The sequence below is a fragment of the Thalia democratica genome, chromosome 2, assembly GCF_965202585.1.
Source record: "Thalia democratica chromosome 2, ktThaDemo2.hap1.1, whole genome shotgun sequence".
NCBI lineage: Eukaryota > Metazoa > Chordata > Thaliacea > Salpida > Salpidae > Thalia > Thalia democratica.
Genome location: NC_139166.1, coordinates 59360323 through 59377848, shown reverse-complemented (window position 1 = coordinate 59377848; position 17526 = coordinate 59360323). Strand labels below are relative to the sequence as shown.

General features: G+C 25.8%; 3 protein-coding genes across 3 annotated transcripts; all 3 read left to right on the top strand.

The window, feature by feature from the left end:
* The first annotated feature begins 2903 nt into the window (after window positions 1-2903).
* On the top strand, window positions 2904-4941 carry LOC145828799 (trypsin-like). The gene is made up of 6 exons (XM_082936552.1): window positions 2904-2946; window positions 3366-3513; window positions 4113-4263; window positions 4330-4438; window positions 4546-4691; window positions 4798-4941. The coding sequence occupies exons 1-6, from the start codon at window positions 2904-2906 to the stop codon at window positions 4939-4941; spliced, it is 741 nt and encodes a 246-aa protein (XP_082792678.1).
* Window positions 4942-8539: 3598 nt separating this feature from the next.
* On the top strand, window positions 8540-10192 carry LOC145828798 (trypsin-like). The gene is made up of 6 exons (XM_082936550.1): window positions 8540-8582; window positions 9032-9179; window positions 9351-9501; window positions 9581-9689; window positions 9797-9942; window positions 10049-10192. Exons 1-6 carry the CDS (start codon window positions 8540-8542, stop codon window positions 10190-10192), a joined length of 741 nt encoding a protein of 246 aa, XP_082792676.1.
* A 4836-nt stretch (window positions 10193-15028) lies between these two features.
* Window positions 15029-16851, top strand: LOC145828797 (trypsin-like). Its single transcript, XM_082936549.1, has 6 exons — window positions 15029-15071; window positions 15565-15712; window positions 16016-16166; window positions 16235-16343; window positions 16452-16597; window positions 16708-16851. Exons 1-6 carry the CDS (start codon window positions 15029-15031, stop codon window positions 16849-16851), a joined length of 741 nt encoding a protein of 246 aa, XP_082792675.1.
* Window positions 16852-17526: the final 675 nt, after the last annotated feature.

The following is a 17526-nucleotide window of genomic DNA, read 5'->3' as shown; positions in this document are numbered from 1 at the left end:
GTTATTACTTCGTTTGTTCATCTGTTAAAATGTTTTTGCTTAACAAGGAAACTAAAACATATTTAATTTTTTTATAATAATAAGTTCAAATTTAAACTCAGACTAGTATCTGAAAGTGAAAATAAATTCTCGATCACAAACTAACATTTGTTAGATCGGAAGCTGTACAAAAAAGAGGGTAGTTTAAAATTTCCTTAACCAATCACAGTAATTTTTTTATGAAAACTTTCAAATTGCTGTTTAAATTTAAAATTCTTAATTTGCTTTATCTCGCAGTTTAAGAGTGTCCGATTAAGACAGTTTTTTGAGAAAAAATAGTTTTGCTTAATTATTGAATGCATAAAACCAAATGAATTAATAAATTTTTTCTTTTATACTAATTTTATTGTAATTAATTAAGATTTTATACAAACTTTGATTTTAAATTCTTAATTAATGTTTTCTTGAACATTACTTTAGTTTCAATTTACCAATTTTATTTTTTAATTTTACTGTAAAAACGAAAGCTATTAGTTTATAAAACAACTTTGATTCGACTTCAACTTAAGCTTGAAGCAAAAAAAAATCACTAAATTAAAGTTTACCTTAAACTTTAGTTTTTAAGGTTATACAGTTCAAGTTTTATCTGTTTTGTATTAAAATGCTTTTATCAAATTATTGTAATTTATCATAATTACTACACACCTCGTTACCCTCATTTTCTTCGAAAACCGGTGGTACTAAAGCACAAACAAACTCACAACAGTTTAAATTAATCGTTTATAAAGTGAATACAAGTTTACTGAATATTTGATAGGCTGTATAAAAATTAACAAAATAAGGTTATTTTGTGCTTAAAAACCTCCAAGATATATTTTCCGCATGAGTATGCCATGCGCTTCTGAGCCAAAAAAGGTTGTGCTAAAAATGTAAACTTTTATTTTATACTACAAATTGAATACATTAGAAATCAGATTCCGACTTTATTCGTCGATGAACTAATAATAACAGTTTTAACAGTACAAATTGAAATATTTATCAAACCTGCTTATACGTTTGTTTAGATGGAAATATCTAACAACTAGTGTCTAACATAAACGCCATACTTTGAGTTTCGGTAAATCTAGCGACTGTAGATTATATACTTTTAGACTTATATCGTCAAGCTTGTAATCTTGAAAGTTTAAGTCTAAAAAGTAGAAGTTGTAAAACAGCTTTTAGTTAAACATAGTTTAAACCGGCTCAGATGTGCAAAGTAGTTGTTGTTTCGATAATAGTCAACAATTTTTTAAACAAAATTGCAAAATATCTATCTTTGATGTACTGAATTTTACTTTCCAAAATACGCAATAAGAATTTAAACTACGCTAATAATAATATAATAAAAATCTAGACGATTTTACTTTGGATACAAACATTTAGAGCTACTGTCATTAAATTAATAACAATGTTTCAACAAACAAAAACAATATTTTCAAGAGAACATGTGGTTTAGGTAGTTCAGTTATTATGCAAACAACAAAAATAAAATTCAGAATGATCAACTTTAAAATAATCGAGTTTGAAATTATAGAGTTTAATAGATTAAGTTTTGAATGATCGAGTTACCAATTTTCTAACTCAAATTATTGCAAGTTAGAAATAATAATACTCGAATAAACTAAGTTAATTTCAAAGAAATTGTTTAACTGTTTTAAAATCTCCTTTTTTGATACTTGAACTAATAAAACCAATTTGTTCATATAAGTTAATTTTGTTTATAAATATTTGTTTCTAGTAATCTGATGTAAAAAAACTAGAAAAAGGTTATAAACAAAGCATTTATCAAATTTTAGTTACAGTTAATTTTTATTTGGTATCCGTAAAGTATATTACAACTAAACTCAACTTATTGTTGTTCGTTATCAACGTATAATCGTAAAAAAATGTTTAATATACATTTTTTTTGCCTATTACAACTTTTATAACGTACACAACAAATGATCATTTAAGTTGTTCCAAAAGGAATAAGTAAAATTTAATGGTACTAAAATGTCTATGCTGAAACATTTATTTATATAATTATATTTATATATTATTTATATATTATTTATTTATATAATTCATAAAATGATTACGTACCTAATTTTTTTAGGCTGCATTTATAAGTCTAAAAAGGTTTATAAACTACTTAACAAAATAAAAAGCGAATATATACTTGCAACCAATAAAATAGACTTTGTTTAAAGTTTTTTCTGATTTTTAAGTTGAATAAAGAGTGCAAACATACAAAACTTTCGTACAAATTTATAAAAAAGCGATTTTATTTAGCTTTGTATCAACTAAATTGAAAACTTGTAACTTAAAATTAAGTTTATATTTATCATAGCCTTTAATTAGATATTGCTTTTAAGTTTTAATGTAAGTTGTGTATGTCTTAGAAATAGTAGTTTAGATATACTTCTTAAGATAGCTACCATTTTTTATTTTTATAGGAAAAACAAGTAAACCTAATATTTATCTTTTTAATTGAGTTTAATAAACAATGTAAAGTTAACAACGTTTAGAAATAAAATAAAGTATATTTTTAAGCTTTCAAGAATCAACAGAATATTAAAGTTCATAAAAAAATTTGCTTAAAAATAACTTTTACAACTTTTTCTTAATATTTAGAGGTTTTTTTTTAATAGAGAAGAAATATTTATGTTTACAACAATCGCTAAAACAATATGTTTATTTTAGAAAAATAGTAAGTATGCAATTTATTGCTAGTAATTATATAACTTTTCGTAAACTGTTGTTTTCAAAACAGCACCGAAATTGCTCTGAAACGTCATTGTACAAATAATACCAGGTTGCCGTTTTCTCAAGACAATGTATAAAAGAAAAGCAGTTGAACACAAATTTATCATTTGATCAATTCAATATTTGAATCAGAAATCAAAATGAAACTTTTCATCGTTGCTTTGCTCGTTGCAGTTGCTTCTGGTATGTTTATATAATTTTCAAACTAAATTATACGAAAGTCTTATTTAGGTTTTAAAATTTATACTATCTTTAAAGCGTTCAAACATTGTTGACTTGCATAGCTGTAAATGTTAAAAGTCGGTTTTGGTTTATTCAGCTACACTGTTTTTAAATATGATTGATAAACACTGGAGAAGTTAATGCGTTTGAATGGAAAACAAAAAATATCATTGCTTTATGTATTGTAGTTCAACAAACTAACAACATAATTTAAATTGTATAAATAAGTTTACAAACTTTATATTAGTTTACTATAAACAAGTTTTATATTATGCAAAAACATCGATTAATGCTTTTTCACAAATTATTAAAATGTAACTTTTTTAGCAGGTATGAAAATAATTTACTAAAGTCATATGTTTAATAAAAATATATTACAGCCAATGACGACAAAATCGTCAATGGACAAATTCAACCAGCCAACTCGGTTAAATTCATCGCCAACATCAAGAGATCAGGATCGTTGATGTGCGGAGGATCCCTTCTCACCACCAAATACGTCGTTTCTGCCGCTCACTGCGAATACAGGTTGGTAGTTTACTGCTGATTTGTATATTGAAATTAAGTTATTTTTCAACTTTAATGCCATTTAAAGGTTAACCATAAAATCACAAAATTTTAAAATTTTAAACGAATACGGGTAATCTGATTTATGTATAAAAGTTTTTTTTTTGAAATTTCAATCAATGTGCGTCAAAACTTATAAACTTTAATATTAAACATAAATAAACAAAAGATAAAATTATAAAAGTCATTATTTGTTAGACAAAAGAGAGCTCCATTTTTTTTTTATCTTACCTTTTTCGTTAGCCAGCAATCTCGTCTTACCATCACCGTCACCGTTGGTATTTTTTTTACTTATGATTTGTGCATTATAACTTTAATTTAGTTTGTTATAGTAACTAAATTAAAAAAACCGGTAACCATAAAAGGATCAAATTTAAATATATATAACCACTACAGGTAGATATAAATTTTGTCTAGATTTTTTTTTGTAAAACTTTATTTTTATGCAAATAAGTTAACAGTATTTTCATAAAATCAAAGTATTTAATTTTTAAACTTGTAAACATTTTTGATCATTAGACAAAATATAATTTAAGTAAATTTAAACTACTACTTTACAGCCAACAATCTCGTCTTACTATCACCGTTGGAGATGTCACTCTTGCATCATCTGAATCAACTGAACAAGTCTTCAAAGTTGTCCGTCAAATCCCACACGAATCATACAACCCAAGCGGTCAAGACAACGACATTATGCTTATCGAACTCGATGTTTGTTTATTTTATACAAATTGATTTTAAAATACAACGGTATGTTAAACTACTTTTAAATTTCAGGGAAGCGTCACCTTGAACCAATACGTTGAAACCGTCAGACTTCCATCATCATCACCAGCCGTCGGTACCGTCTGCACTGTCTACGGATGGGGAACTACTTCATCAGGAGGTAAAAGTAACAAAATTTTAAACTTGAATTTACTTTTCATAAGATATGAATTTAGAAGATTTCCCCACAAATGATTTATTATAACTATTGATAAAATCAATTTGTAGGATCAATCTCAAACAACTTGCGTGGAGTCAACGTTCCAGTCATCTCAAACGACGATTGTGACACTTACTTGTACTACAGAGGTGCCATCCATGATGGTATGATCTGCATGGGATTCCTTGAAGATGGTGGTTACGATTCATGCCAAGTAAGTTTTTTCTCTCTAATAGTTTAGTGTTTTAAAAGAATAAATGTGAAGTTATATACTTTTTAGTTTTTTACATAAAACAATAACCAAATAAACTAATTTCTAGGGAGATTCTGGTGGTCCAGCTATGTGCAACGGAGAACTCGCCGGAGTTGTTTCATGGGGAGTCGGATGCGCTGAACCAAAATACCCAGGAGTCTACACTCGTGTCGCTAACTACGTCAGCTGGCTCAACACCAACGCTGTTTAAAAAAATTTTGTTTCTATTCAATAATGTTTTGCTAATCTGTCACAAAATAAATTTTATATAAACAAAACGGTATTTTTTTTGCTTCTTAATAAAATTTATAACACAGTATTGCGCAATTTGCCCTTAATTTATTTTAATTGTTTTAAATATGAGTTTAAAAAACGATGTTTTTTAAATTATAATACAATATGAAGTAGTCCATACTCTTATACAGAAAAAATATACTAACAAAAAAAAACTAATAAAAAATATAGGTTTGTTTTTACTGTTTGAATAACATTTATAAATAGTACAACACGAACAACATTTAAAATTTTATTACAAGTAAACTTATTAATGTATAAAAATGTATGTATATAAGCTCTTAGATAAAGAACGTATGCTGTAACTAAATATTTTTTTTTACAACTTTTGATAAACTAATACCGCAAAATATTTAAACCTACTAGAACAATAAGTTATTTGTGATATAATTACGAAACTAAACTACCGCTCTAGAAAACAAAGATAAAAAATAGTTTAAAGGGCTTTGAAAGATATTTGGAGAGTATGTTTTAGTTTAAAATAACTAGTTTTGTTTTAACGTATAAAATTATAAATTACTTTTAATACTAAGAAAATAAAACATAAATAGTAATAGATATCATGAAAAAATAGTCTGTGATATGTAAGGATGTTGTCTTTTAGCTTTTTTGCATAGACTTGTTTCAAATTAAAAACTTGTCAATTTAATAATGTTTATTAAATATAACCTTGTATTCTTGTATAAGTTTACCTATAACTAAAAAAAGCTATTTGTGACCAAACTGTTTTATTTTTAAGTCGTAGTCAATATATTATATAACTATTCATAAACTTAAGTTTAAGTTTATTGATTTATACTTAAAGCTCACATTGAATCATACAAAAGCTTACATTTTCTCATTATACAAACAACTAATTTTTATAATGAATTAATCAAAAATGTCTATACATTATAGGAAACCTTCATTTTAGAAAACACATTTTTGTAAGTTGCTTTTACTAGTAGTCAAACCAGCGATTCTTAACCTTTTTATCAATATTTACCCCTTTTTAGATGATTATTACCATTTCTACCCCTTTTTGGAAGGTAATTACCAAATATACCCTTAATATACAAAATAATGTTCAATTTTGAGAAAAAAAAAACAATTTTTTGTACTATAAGGTTATTAAATATAAAAGATTGTAAAATTTAAAGAGTTTATTTAACTTATAAAATTACAATTAAATTTTGATCTAAAATTTAAAATCACAATTGAAAAACATTAACATACATAACTTAAAAAAAAAATTACCGCGTAAAACAAGGGAATTTACCCCAGGGGTAAATTTATCTCAGGTTAAGAATCGCTGAGTAAAACTTTCATTTCATTACACTCACTAGGTTCTACCTATTTATGTTGTTTCTTATGTCTTAACTTAAACTTGAGGTTAGACGAACTCCTCGATAAGTAGATTACGTGAATGATATAAGTACAAACAGATAAAATATTGCTGTTTGCACGCTTACGATTAGAATAAATACAATGCGTACAATCTGCAAAAACATAAACTTTCAGAAAAAGATTGCTAAAAAATATTGATAAGCTAACCAGTTTCTAACTTTTTTTATTAGATATTTAACGTTTTTGGTTTTAATCTATTAAAAAAACTTTTTGTTTTTTTTACAAGAATTTTATTATACAACATTACAAACTATTAACAAAAAATAATACTTGCGATTAGTTTTGAAAATCAAAGTAAATATTTTACAAATTTTTAGTCGAAAAGCAATTAACTATACAAAGCTACATAGAAATAAATAGAATGATTACCTAAAACTTGCAGTAACGTTAATTACTTTTAAGGTTTGTGGTTGAGTTTTTATGACTAGTAAAAAACGTAAAAAAAACATGTTACAGTTATCATTATCGGTTATTCATTCATAACAAAGTTTTTGACTGAAAATGTGTGTTAATAGTATTAAAATTCTATCTTTAGAGTTAAAAAATTGAAGTAGGCATATCGTTGAATGGTGTTTTGTTCATAAATTACAAAAATTTTAAGATGCTGCAATCGCTGAAATTTTTTTTAGAAAATAAATAATAAATAATTAAAGTAACAACTTCGAGCAAAATCTTAAACTATTTCTCAACAATTTTCATTTTTTTTTGACTTGATTGATTTTAATCAAAGTAATCAAACTTTTGTGTTAGTTTTGAAGGTTGTACTGTACAGTCAAAATACATAATAAAATCTATAACTTTATACGCACGCCGTAATTAACATTGCAGAAACGATTGCTACGAACTTAATTCATAAACTGTTACTGTAGCACATTGATTTTGAGTATTGCAGCTCGCTTAATTTAAATGCAATTTTGTTACACGACATTCAATATTTTTCTATGGCTAATTTTATTTGTTAAAATTATTCTAATTAGCTTAAAACTACTTTGAGCGTCAAAAATTCAGAATAAAATACTATAGGAAGATAGAAAACAAAATAAACAATTAAAAAAAAACTAATTAAACTTTAATTAGAACAGTAAGTTTTTATTGAAGATATAAAACAATTCAAAAGAAACCTAACTAAATTTTACAACACTATTGTAGTATTCACTAACAAAATTAAGCTCTTCATTCTATAAAATATCTCATAAAGTCTTATTTTTAAGATTATCAATTTTCCATTTATTTTTTTATAAAATTTATTAGTAGTCATAGATTAAACGTAAGTTTCAATATGTTTTTGGATTAAATGCATTGTTTATTACATTTAATTTTGAAGTAAAAAGTATCAATAACTTAATTAGAATTCAAACCTTGTTTATTCATTTCATACAAAAATTTTTTTTATATATTTTTATAATTGTACAATAAAATTTAGTTAGATTTTTGTTGAGTAATACTTCAAACTTTGCTTTCAAACTATTATTTTATTTTCTACAAAGTAGCATTTTGAAACTTGTTGTGTTGTGCCTATATACCGGTATAAATTAAAAAAATATCAATGTACTTTAAACTTCAATTTACTTTTTAAATGTATAAATACTGATATTTAATTTTTCTTAATCATACGTTAACTAACACTTAAATGAAGATAGATATTTTACTTAAGTTGTACATTTTTTAAGCTGATAAATTTAAAATCCTATTAAAACATTACAATTGGAAAGAAAAAATCGCAGAAAATTTAAAACAAGTAACAAATTTTATAGGTTTTTTTTTAATATTCAAAAATTTATAGACAGTAAAATTTATGTTAAGCTAATAAACTAAAAAAATTTAATTATATTTAAACCGTTAAACTTATTTTTCGTACAAATCATTGAAAAAAAGTTTAAACATTTCTGTTTTTTATTTTATTTTTAAGACTCTAGTTTTCTTTTCGAAAAGAATAAGTCGGCAATTCATTGTTAGTAATTATATAACTTTTCGTAAACAGTTGTTTTTAAAACAATACCAAAATAGCTTTGAAACGTAATAGTACAAATAATACCAGGTTGCTGTTTTCTCAAGACAATTTATAAAAGAAAAGCAGTTGAACACAAATTTATCATTTGATCAATTCAATATTTGAATCAGAAATCAAAATGAAACTTTTCATCGTTGCTTTGCTCGTTGCAGTTGCTTCTGGTTAGTCGAATTGTTTTAATATATTTCATTAAAAAACGTTAGAATTACAAGCTGTATACAATAAATTAAGCGCCGCATTACGTTTCAATCTTAAATAGTTTGTAGAGTTTTATTTTCATTTAACCATTTCAAATTCTCGCAAAACTTAAAGCTATAGCTGCTATAAAGAATGAATGAAGTTAAAGGAATTTCACAACTTTTTCAATACGTAAAGTTTAATTTTATTTGGTAAGCTGTATTTATATTATAACTAAAAATGAAATAAAGTAGGAAAAAAAAAGCATAGAAAAGTTTAAAAAGTTTTATTTTACTTATTTATCAACCATTAAACGTTATTTTAATTCTAAGAAAAATTTATACGAACAAACTTTTACAAATAGCAAGTTAAACTTCCATAACAAAAGAGTTGTGCTTTTAAATGAAAAGTAAACATAAAAACTACTTTACAGCCAATGACGACAAAATCGTCAATGGACAAATTCAACCAGCCAACTCGGTTAAATTCATCGCCAACATCAAGAGATCAGGATCGTTGATGTGCGGAGGATCCCTTCTCACCACCAAATACGTCGTTTCTGCCGCTCACTGCGAATACAGGTTGGTATTTAAACATTTTTAAAATATTTGAAAAAAGAAAAATATTTCTTTTCTTTGCTTCAAACTGTGTACACGTGCTTAAAAGCTTTAAGGTCAAATCTCAATGTTTTACAGAAGACTTGAAAAACTAAATTAACTTCTCGTTTCATAAGCAAAAGTTTTATTTTACAGCCAACAATCTCGTCTTACTGTCACCGTCGGAGATGTCACTCTTGCATCATCTGAATCAACTGAACAAGTCTTCAAAGTTGTCCGTCAAATCCCACACGAATCATACAACCCAAGCGGTCAAGACAACGACATCATGCTTATCGAACTCGATGTTTGTTTTCTTTGTTTAATTGACATAAATAATGAATATACACATGTACTTAGAAGACTGAATCATTCTTTTATTTCAGGGTACCGTCACCTTGAACCAATACGTTGAAACCGTCAGACTTCCATCATCATCACCAGCCGTCGGTACCGTCTGCACTGTCTACGGATGGGGAACTACTTCATCAGGAGGTAAAAATATAAACCTTTTAAACTTGAATTTATTTTTACAAGATATGAATTCTAAAGTTTCCCTTCACAGGCTCTTTTTTTCTAATTATCGCTAAATAAAATTATAGGATCAATCTCAAACAACTTGCGTGGAGTCAACGTTCCAGTCATCTCAAACGACGATTGTGACACTTACTTGTACTACAGAGGTGCCATTCATGATGGTATGATCTGCATGGGATTCCTTGAAGATGGTGGTTATGATTCATGCCAAGTAAGACTTCTCATAAATATTATTTCAAAGTATTTTGTACAAAAACTTTTCTCTCGCTATTGATTTCTAGTAAATGAATAACTGTATAAATAAATAAAATTTTTAGGGAGATTCTGGTGGTCCAGCTATGTGCAACGGAGAACTCGCCGGAGTTGTTTCATGGGGAGTCGGATGCGCTGAACCAAAATACCCAGGAGTCTACACTCGTGTCGCTAACTACGTCAGCTGGCTCAACACCAACGCTGTTTAAAGCCATTTTGTTTCTATACAAAAATTTTTGTTTTGTTCAATATTGTTTTTATTTTTACGAATGAAATAAAACTTATTTAAACAAGACAATAATTGCTGTAGTTAATAATAAAAGTATATAAATATAAAAGTATAGTTGCAGATTGCTATAACATTTATCTATCCATTTCGAGCATAGTTTAACAAAGTTTTTTTTTCATATAAACTATAGTGCAATACGAAACAGCTAACATTTCTAAATAAAAAGGATTAAAAAAAATCAAACAAAAATTAATAATTAAAAGTTTTATTTTTACTTTAAAAAAAATATTAAAAAAGTACTACACATTAGATTTTTGGTTTTATAAATAATCGAAGTACTATTAAAAAAGTGCTTAAATCAATGAAATATTTTGTTACTAAATAAGAAAATCTTAAACTTTTAATTACTTAATTTTTAAAACTTTAACCACTAAACTATTCAAGGTTACTAGAACAATAAATTGTTCTTGTTTTGATTACTAAATTAAACAAACGCATGAGAAAACAAGATTCTTAATAAAAAAGTTCTTTTAAAGGTTTTTAAACTTTTGGTCACGTACTTTACTTTAGAATAACTAATATAACTTACAGTTATAGAAGTTTAATGAAACAATTTTAACATTATCTAAAAATTTATTGGTATTATATGAAAAAAATACTTCTAATACTACTGAAAGTAAAACAAAAAAACAACAAGATATCATAAAAAACTGTTTATGGTATGTAAAACTGTACTTTTTGTTTTACGTATTGACTTGTAAAAAAATAAATTTATAAACTTATATTATTATGAAAGTTTCCTATTAAACTTTAGTAGAAAGTTAATGTATCAAACAAATTATGTGTGAGTAGACAATGTTAATTCAAATTCTACTTCAGTAAATAATACAACTATTTGTAAAACTAAGTTTAAGGTTGTTAATATAAATTCAAAGCTCACTCTAAGCAATAACATAAGTTTCAAGTTCAACCAATTTGTTATTTTGACGTTCTTTGTATAAAAAACTTTTGTGTATTTTCTTAAACTTGTAAATATCAAACTAAAATTATTTTTCTAAATAAGTTTTTCTAACCTTCTTTTTCAAAAAGTCAAAGCTTCATTCTATTACGCACTTTGACTTCTCCGTTTTTTTTTTTTTGTTTTCTCTTATGTTTCAAATTACACTTTGGGTTAAACGAATTCCTCGATAAATCTTTTTGATAGTTGATTTAAGATTAAAATGATTAAGCAAACAGATTAAGTTAATGTGCAGAAACAATTGTTGTTTGCACACTTAAGTTTAATGTACATACAATGCATACCAACTGTTAAGGCTTAAACTTTCTGAAAAAAAGTCGCTCAAAAATAACATACAAATTCAAATAAAGCTTATATTTAAATTATTCTTTTTTCAATAAATAATTTAGAATTTCAGTTAATGAACTGTTAGAAAGAAGTATGGTTTATTTGTTATACATAGATTTTAAAATAACATAGCAATCTAATAAAATAATTAATAGTTGCAACTAATTAAAAAGCAATAAATCATTCAGATAGAGTAAAATTAAAATTAAATAATGTTACAGTCGCCTAGCAATGAATTATATAAAGCTACTTAAAAATTAATAGAATAAATTATCAAAACCTTGTAGTAATTTTAAGTGACTTATACGTTTACAATTGGTTTTTTATGACTAGTAAAAAAAATAACAAACATTCGTTAAGTTATCGTTTTCGATTATGCATTTATAACAAAGTTTTTGCTTAATCCTATGTGTTTATCTTTAGAGTCGATTAGGTCGAAATGTAGTAACAAACTGAAGGAAACATATTCAATCCGTGTTTTTTTATAATTAAATAGTCTTGAAGATTCTGCAATCGTTGAATTTATTTTTATAAAAAAAAGTTGCAAGGCTTTTGAGTAAACTGTTAAGCTTTCTTTTTTTTTTGGCTCAACTAATTTTTTGAAAATTATAAAATCTTTATTTGAACTAGTTTTAGAGGTTCTAAGTAAAAACAAAAAAAAACAATAATTATAACTTTAAATGAAAGTAAACGCTGCTAGATACATTGCCGTTACAATAATCTGGGTACGAAAACTAAGCTCGAAACAGTTTATTCTTTTAGTTTTAAGTATTGAAGCTCATTTATATTATATGCATATGTTTGAAAATCGCTATTTAATGCTTTTTTAGTCTTTTTTTGATTAAGTATATATATCAAATTGAATAAAAATAAAATTTAGATATAAAATTAAGGTTGTTAAATTACAGCAAGATGTTTAGTAAAATGTTTAAAATTTTTCGAAAACTGAAACATATATGTTATCCTAATAGTTTAAATTTGAAATATTTTTGTATTTAATTTATATTTGAGGCGTAATATAATTTAAAATATAACTAGCATGGGTTTTATAAAACTCAATTCAATTTTATCATTACAAAATGTTTCAAATAGATTGTGATACCTTTATCACTATTTAACCAATAGTATACATACTATTGAGCTTATCTGTTACACTCTTTTATGAAAAATTTGTTTAAATAAAATAAAAATTATATTTTTGTACTTTTCTGAATAATGTTTAAATAAAAATAATAATCCTGCTGTTTGTTTTAAACTTAACTGAGATTTTTTTTTAGTTATTCATCTTGAGAGTCTAAAGTAGATATTCTCCACTAGTTAAATTAATAACAGGAGTTATGTTTGTTTATGTACTAATATTTAATATTCACTTTCAGAACTATTCTAAAAATGTTATATTGAAGTCTGCTAACAAAACAAGATACTATTTTTTAATTAACTTATTTAAATATTATTAAGTGCTAGTCACAGTAAACATAATTTTCAATACTTTTATGGATAAAGTTTTATTAATTATTTGATTGAATAAATACTCTCAACTACTTTAAATGAATTTAAAAACTTTTATCGACTATACATTTCTGTTTCCAGTTGGGTAACTAGTTTATCCTCAAAAATTGTTCAGTGTCCAAGAATTGTCAGGCTCTTTGAGTTTTAATTTCCGTATACAAAATTTTCAATTTGACTTCTGAAGGAACGAGTTTATTGGGCCAAATCTTCTGCTAACAAGTTATACTAAATATTTACCAGTTTCGTTTCGACCTGTATACTGTAGGAGAGCGTGAAATACAGTACGTATTGTGTTTTTATTTTCTTTTTGTCGTTTTTTTTTACCATACAAGCCTTAAAAAAATAGTATGTACAGATTAAAACATTTTTTAATATTTGAAAATATATAAGTAAAGTAATTTTCTGCTGATCAGCACGCACTTTAAACTCAGTCCAAAAGTGCGTACTAAAGAAGTCCTGTCAAAAATTTTGTTGATTAAACTTTCTAAAACAGAATTAAAAACCCTAATTTTAAAATATAGTCAAAGTTTTTTTGAAACAAAAGATCAACCATAATTTTTTTTCATTAGAGCTCTTAAATTTGTTTAAATAATTACTTTGATTTTTTAAAACAACAGTTACCCACTGAAATCTCAAGACTACAATAAAGCTATAAAAGTGAAAACTTTATAGTACATACTTAACAAAAAAGGTGCTAACAATCAAAACATTGACCTAATATAAGTAAAAACGTATAAAAACAATAAACATACACAACTAAATAAAACTTTTTTACACAAAAAAAACTCTGATCAAAATTTTTAGATTAATGTATTTTTATATAAAATTAGATACCTTATAATATCAAATAGGAAATATATATATTTTTTTTATTATAACTTTTTGTAATTTTACAGTACTTTTAAAAGTTTGAAACATCGTAAAAAATAGCAGAATAAAAATAAAATCGGTACAAAATCGTTTAGATTAGCCTAAATACAAAAAGATTTTAGTTTTTGTGCTAAAACCTAAGCTTTATAAAAGGCTTGCACATTATAAGTTTAGAAATAAGAAAGCTTGTTCAAAATTTGTTGTTTTCAATAAAATTGTATTTATAAGCTTTATTGTGTCTATTAAAGTGTGTAACGTTTAAATTAATAGCAAAAAAGCATTGGATATGTTTTACATACCTGAGTTATAAATTTATAAACCTTTAAAATTATGTTTTCATTAAACCTGAGTTCTAGTTCGATATTTTTAACCAATGCTATAAAGTTTTTAGACTAATACTTTTAAAGTATTTTTAAAAGATATTAAAAATTTTTTTTTTTAATTAAAAACAAATAGTGATTTTAAGATCTTAAAAAATATTTCAAGAACTAGTTATAGCATAATTTAAAAGTAAGCATTTGAATTAAAAATTAAACTATATTTATACCGTAATTTTGTTTTTCTTTATAAAGTAAAGATGGTAAAGATGTTATAGAATTTTTTAATGAACTTTTTGAGATTTTATTTTGTTATTGAAAAACAATAAGTCTACAATTTGTTTCTAGTAGTTATAGAAACTTATACAAACTGCTGTTTTCAAAACCATGTCATCCACACATAAATAGTTATGAAACGTCATTAAACAAACATACCAATTTGAACAAAAAAAAATTGTTTTTAAAATGAAAAGAAAAAAACTATATTACAATATTTAACTTATATTTGTGTACAAAGTAACAAATGGTATAGAATCTTTTATTAAAATGTTTAATACTTTATTTTGTTGTTTAAAACAGAGTAAGTCTGCAATTAATTGCTAGTAATTATATAATTTCACGTAAATTTTTGTTTTCCAAACACCACGAAAATAGCTTTAAACGTCAGAGTACAAACAGTGCCAGGCTGTTGTTTTCTCAAGACAATGTATAAAAGAAAAGCAGTCGAACACAAACTTATCATTTGATCAATTCAATATTTGAATCAGAAATCAAAATGAAACTTTTCATCGTTGCTTTGCTCGTTGCAGTTGCTTCTGGTAATTTTAATATAATTTTGAGTTAATTAAACTCATCAAACAAAAAACTGTTTAAAATACTAATACTCAATTATATACTGTATCTGTTTAGCGTGTCAATCATTAGTAATATGTATGTTTCAAGTATCATAAAATCGTTTTAAAATCTTAAAGTACTTAAGTTTTTCTTATACATAAAGCTTATATAAAATAAGATGTAAATTAAGAAGATAATACTCTTTTTGAAACATTTAGAATAAAATCATAGTTTGTACCTTGTGGTTAAGTTATAAATAAAATTTATTAGAGTGGAAAACATTAATTCAAATAAACAATATATAAAAGGTTGTTAAAATTTTATAGAATGTTAATCATCTTATAAATATTGTTTCAATTCCTAAAAAGTATTTATACCGAGCAAACTTTAGTAATTAACTGAGCAACATATTAACAATTATTAGTAGAACTGCACTGTTAACTAAGAAAAATAACATAACAAAAAATTATTTTACAGCCAATGACGACAAAATCGTCAATGGACAAATTCAACCAGCCAACTCAGTAAAATTCATCGCCAACATCAAGAGATCAGGATCGTTGATGTGCGGAGGATCCCTTCTCACCACCAAATACGTCGTTTCTGCCGCTCACTGCGAATACAGGTTCTTATTTTACCTATGATTTGTACATTATAACTTAAAATTAGTTTTTTTATAAACTAGATATAATAAAAACTTTAAACCTAAAAAAGCATAAAATTTTAAAGGTTCTAAGCACTACTGAAAATATACTTTGATTTTTTTCTAAAATTTTTTTTTTCTTTTTTTTTTAATTTAAAAATTTAAAAAAAATAATAGTATTAATATTAAACCTTAGCATCTAATTTATAAACTTATAAATAATCTTATTATTAGACAAATTAAAAGTTAACTGATCTTAGTTTATTACTTTACCTTTTTCTTCAGCCAACAATCTCGTCTTACTATCACCGTCGGAGATGTCACTCTTGCATCATCTGAATCAACTGAACAAGTCTTCAAAGTTGTCCGTCAAATCCCACACGAATCATACAACCCAAGCGGTCAAGACAACGACATCATGCTTATCGAACTCGATGTTTGTTATATATATATGAAATTTAGTTAAATTGTAATAGTATTTTTAAACACTTTTACCTGTTTCAGGGAACCGTCACCTTGAACCAATATGTTGAAACCGTCAGACTTCCATCATCATCACCAGCCGTCGGTACCGTCTGCACTGTCTACGGATGGGGAACTACTTCATCAGGAGGTAAAACGTATTAATCTTTTACTGAGGATAAGCTTATCTATCTTAAGCTTAGTCTAATTAATATTTTAGTCAAACTTTTTTTATCAATGGTTTTAAACAAACTCACAGGATCAATCTCAAACAACTTGCGTGGAGTCAACGTTCCAGTCATCTCAAACGACGATTGTGACACTTACTTGTACTACAGAGGTGCCATCCATGATGGTATGATCTGCATGGGATTCCTTGAAGATGGTGGTTACGATTCATGCCAAGTAAGTTTTCTTCTTTCAAAATTTATTTTAAAGTTTTGTACAATTTTTTTCTTGTTGCTACTTATAGTTAAAAGTAAAATATTTTTTAAATAAAATAAACAAATTTCTAGGGGGATTCTGGTGGTCCAGCTATGTGCAACGGAGAGCTCGCCGGAGTTGTTTCATGGGGAGTCGGATGCGCTGAACCAAAATACCCAGGAGTCTACACTCGTGTCGCTAACTACGTCAGCTGGCTCAACTCCAACGCTGTTTAAAGCCATTTTGTTTCTATTCAACAATGTTTTGTTTAGCAACTATCAAATAAATGCTAATTAAACAACAAAAGTTGTTTTTTTGTCTATGACTCAGTAAAACTACTTGTAATGCGCTGGTAATTTATAGATAGTCTACGATTAAGCGCTAAATACAAGTTTATAAGTCCTTAAAATAATTGAACTGTAATCGAAAAACGTTATTTGAATCATAAAGTATATTTTTTGCTATTTTAACATGTTTAGTACATAAAACCAAGAACATTAAGTAAGTATGTTAACTAGCGCTTTATGGCATAATGGCAAATAAACAAGTATAAAAAGAGTTCTTAAGTTAGAATGGAGTAAAAGCTTATCAAAATAATAATAAAAAAGTTGTGCTCATAAGTTCAAATGTTGGTTATACTTACAAACAAAATAGTACAGTTTTTAGAGTTTAAAAATAGATCTTGATTATAATTAATTTTTTTAAACTTATTATGTACCTGAACTAACAAAAGTTTACTTAAAAATATAACTGATTAGTTACACGTATTAATTTCATATAAATCGCTTTGTAGAAACAACGTATTATCAAAGCCATATGCGCATTTAAACATTATAACTAAAAGATTTATATAAAGGTAGGCAACCTACCGTCTGCCAAGCAAAGCTTTTGACCCGCGACGTTTTTTAGTT

What these genes read in the sequence shown, in the direction of transcription:
- LOC145828797 (XM_082936549.1), top strand. Translation starts at nt 15,029, where the DNA reads ATGAAACTTTTCATCGTTGCTTTGCTCGTTGCAGTTGCTTCTG. An exon ending in TCATGCTTATCGAACTCGAT is followed by an intron (nt 16,167 to 16,234) that starts GTTTGTTATATA and finishes TACCTGTTTCAG; the next exon opens with GGAACCGTCACCTTGAACCA. An exon ending in GTGGTTACGATTCATGCCAA is followed by an intron (nt 16,598 to 16,707) that starts GTAAGTTTTCTT and finishes ACAAATTTCTAG; the next exon opens with GGGGATTCTGGTGGTCCAGC.
- LOC145828799 (XM_082936552.1), top strand. Translation starts at nt 2,904, where the DNA reads ATGAAACTTTTCATCGTTGCTTTGCTCGTTGCAGTTGCTTCTG. An exon ending in GCTCGTTGCAGTTGCTTCTG is followed by an intron (nt 2,947 to 3,365) that starts GTATGTTTATAT and finishes AATATATTACAG; the next exon opens with CCAATGACGACAAAATCGTC. An exon ending in GTGGTTACGATTCATGCCAA is followed by an intron (nt 4,692 to 4,797) that starts GTAAGTTTTTTC and finishes ACTAATTTCTAG; the next exon opens with GGAGATTCTGGTGGTCCAGC.
- LOC145828798 (XM_082936550.1), top strand. Translation starts at nt 8,540, where the DNA reads ATGAAACTTTTCATCGTTGCTTTGCTCGTTGCAGTTGCTTCTG. An exon ending in GCTCGTTGCAGTTGCTTCTG is followed by an intron (nt 8,583 to 9,031) that starts GTTAGTCGAATT and finishes ACTACTTTACAG; the next exon opens with CCAATGACGACAAAATCGTC. An exon ending in TCATGCTTATCGAACTCGAT is followed by an intron (nt 9,502 to 9,580) that starts GTTTGTTTTCTT and finishes CTTTTATTTCAG; the next exon opens with GGTACCGTCACCTTGAACCA.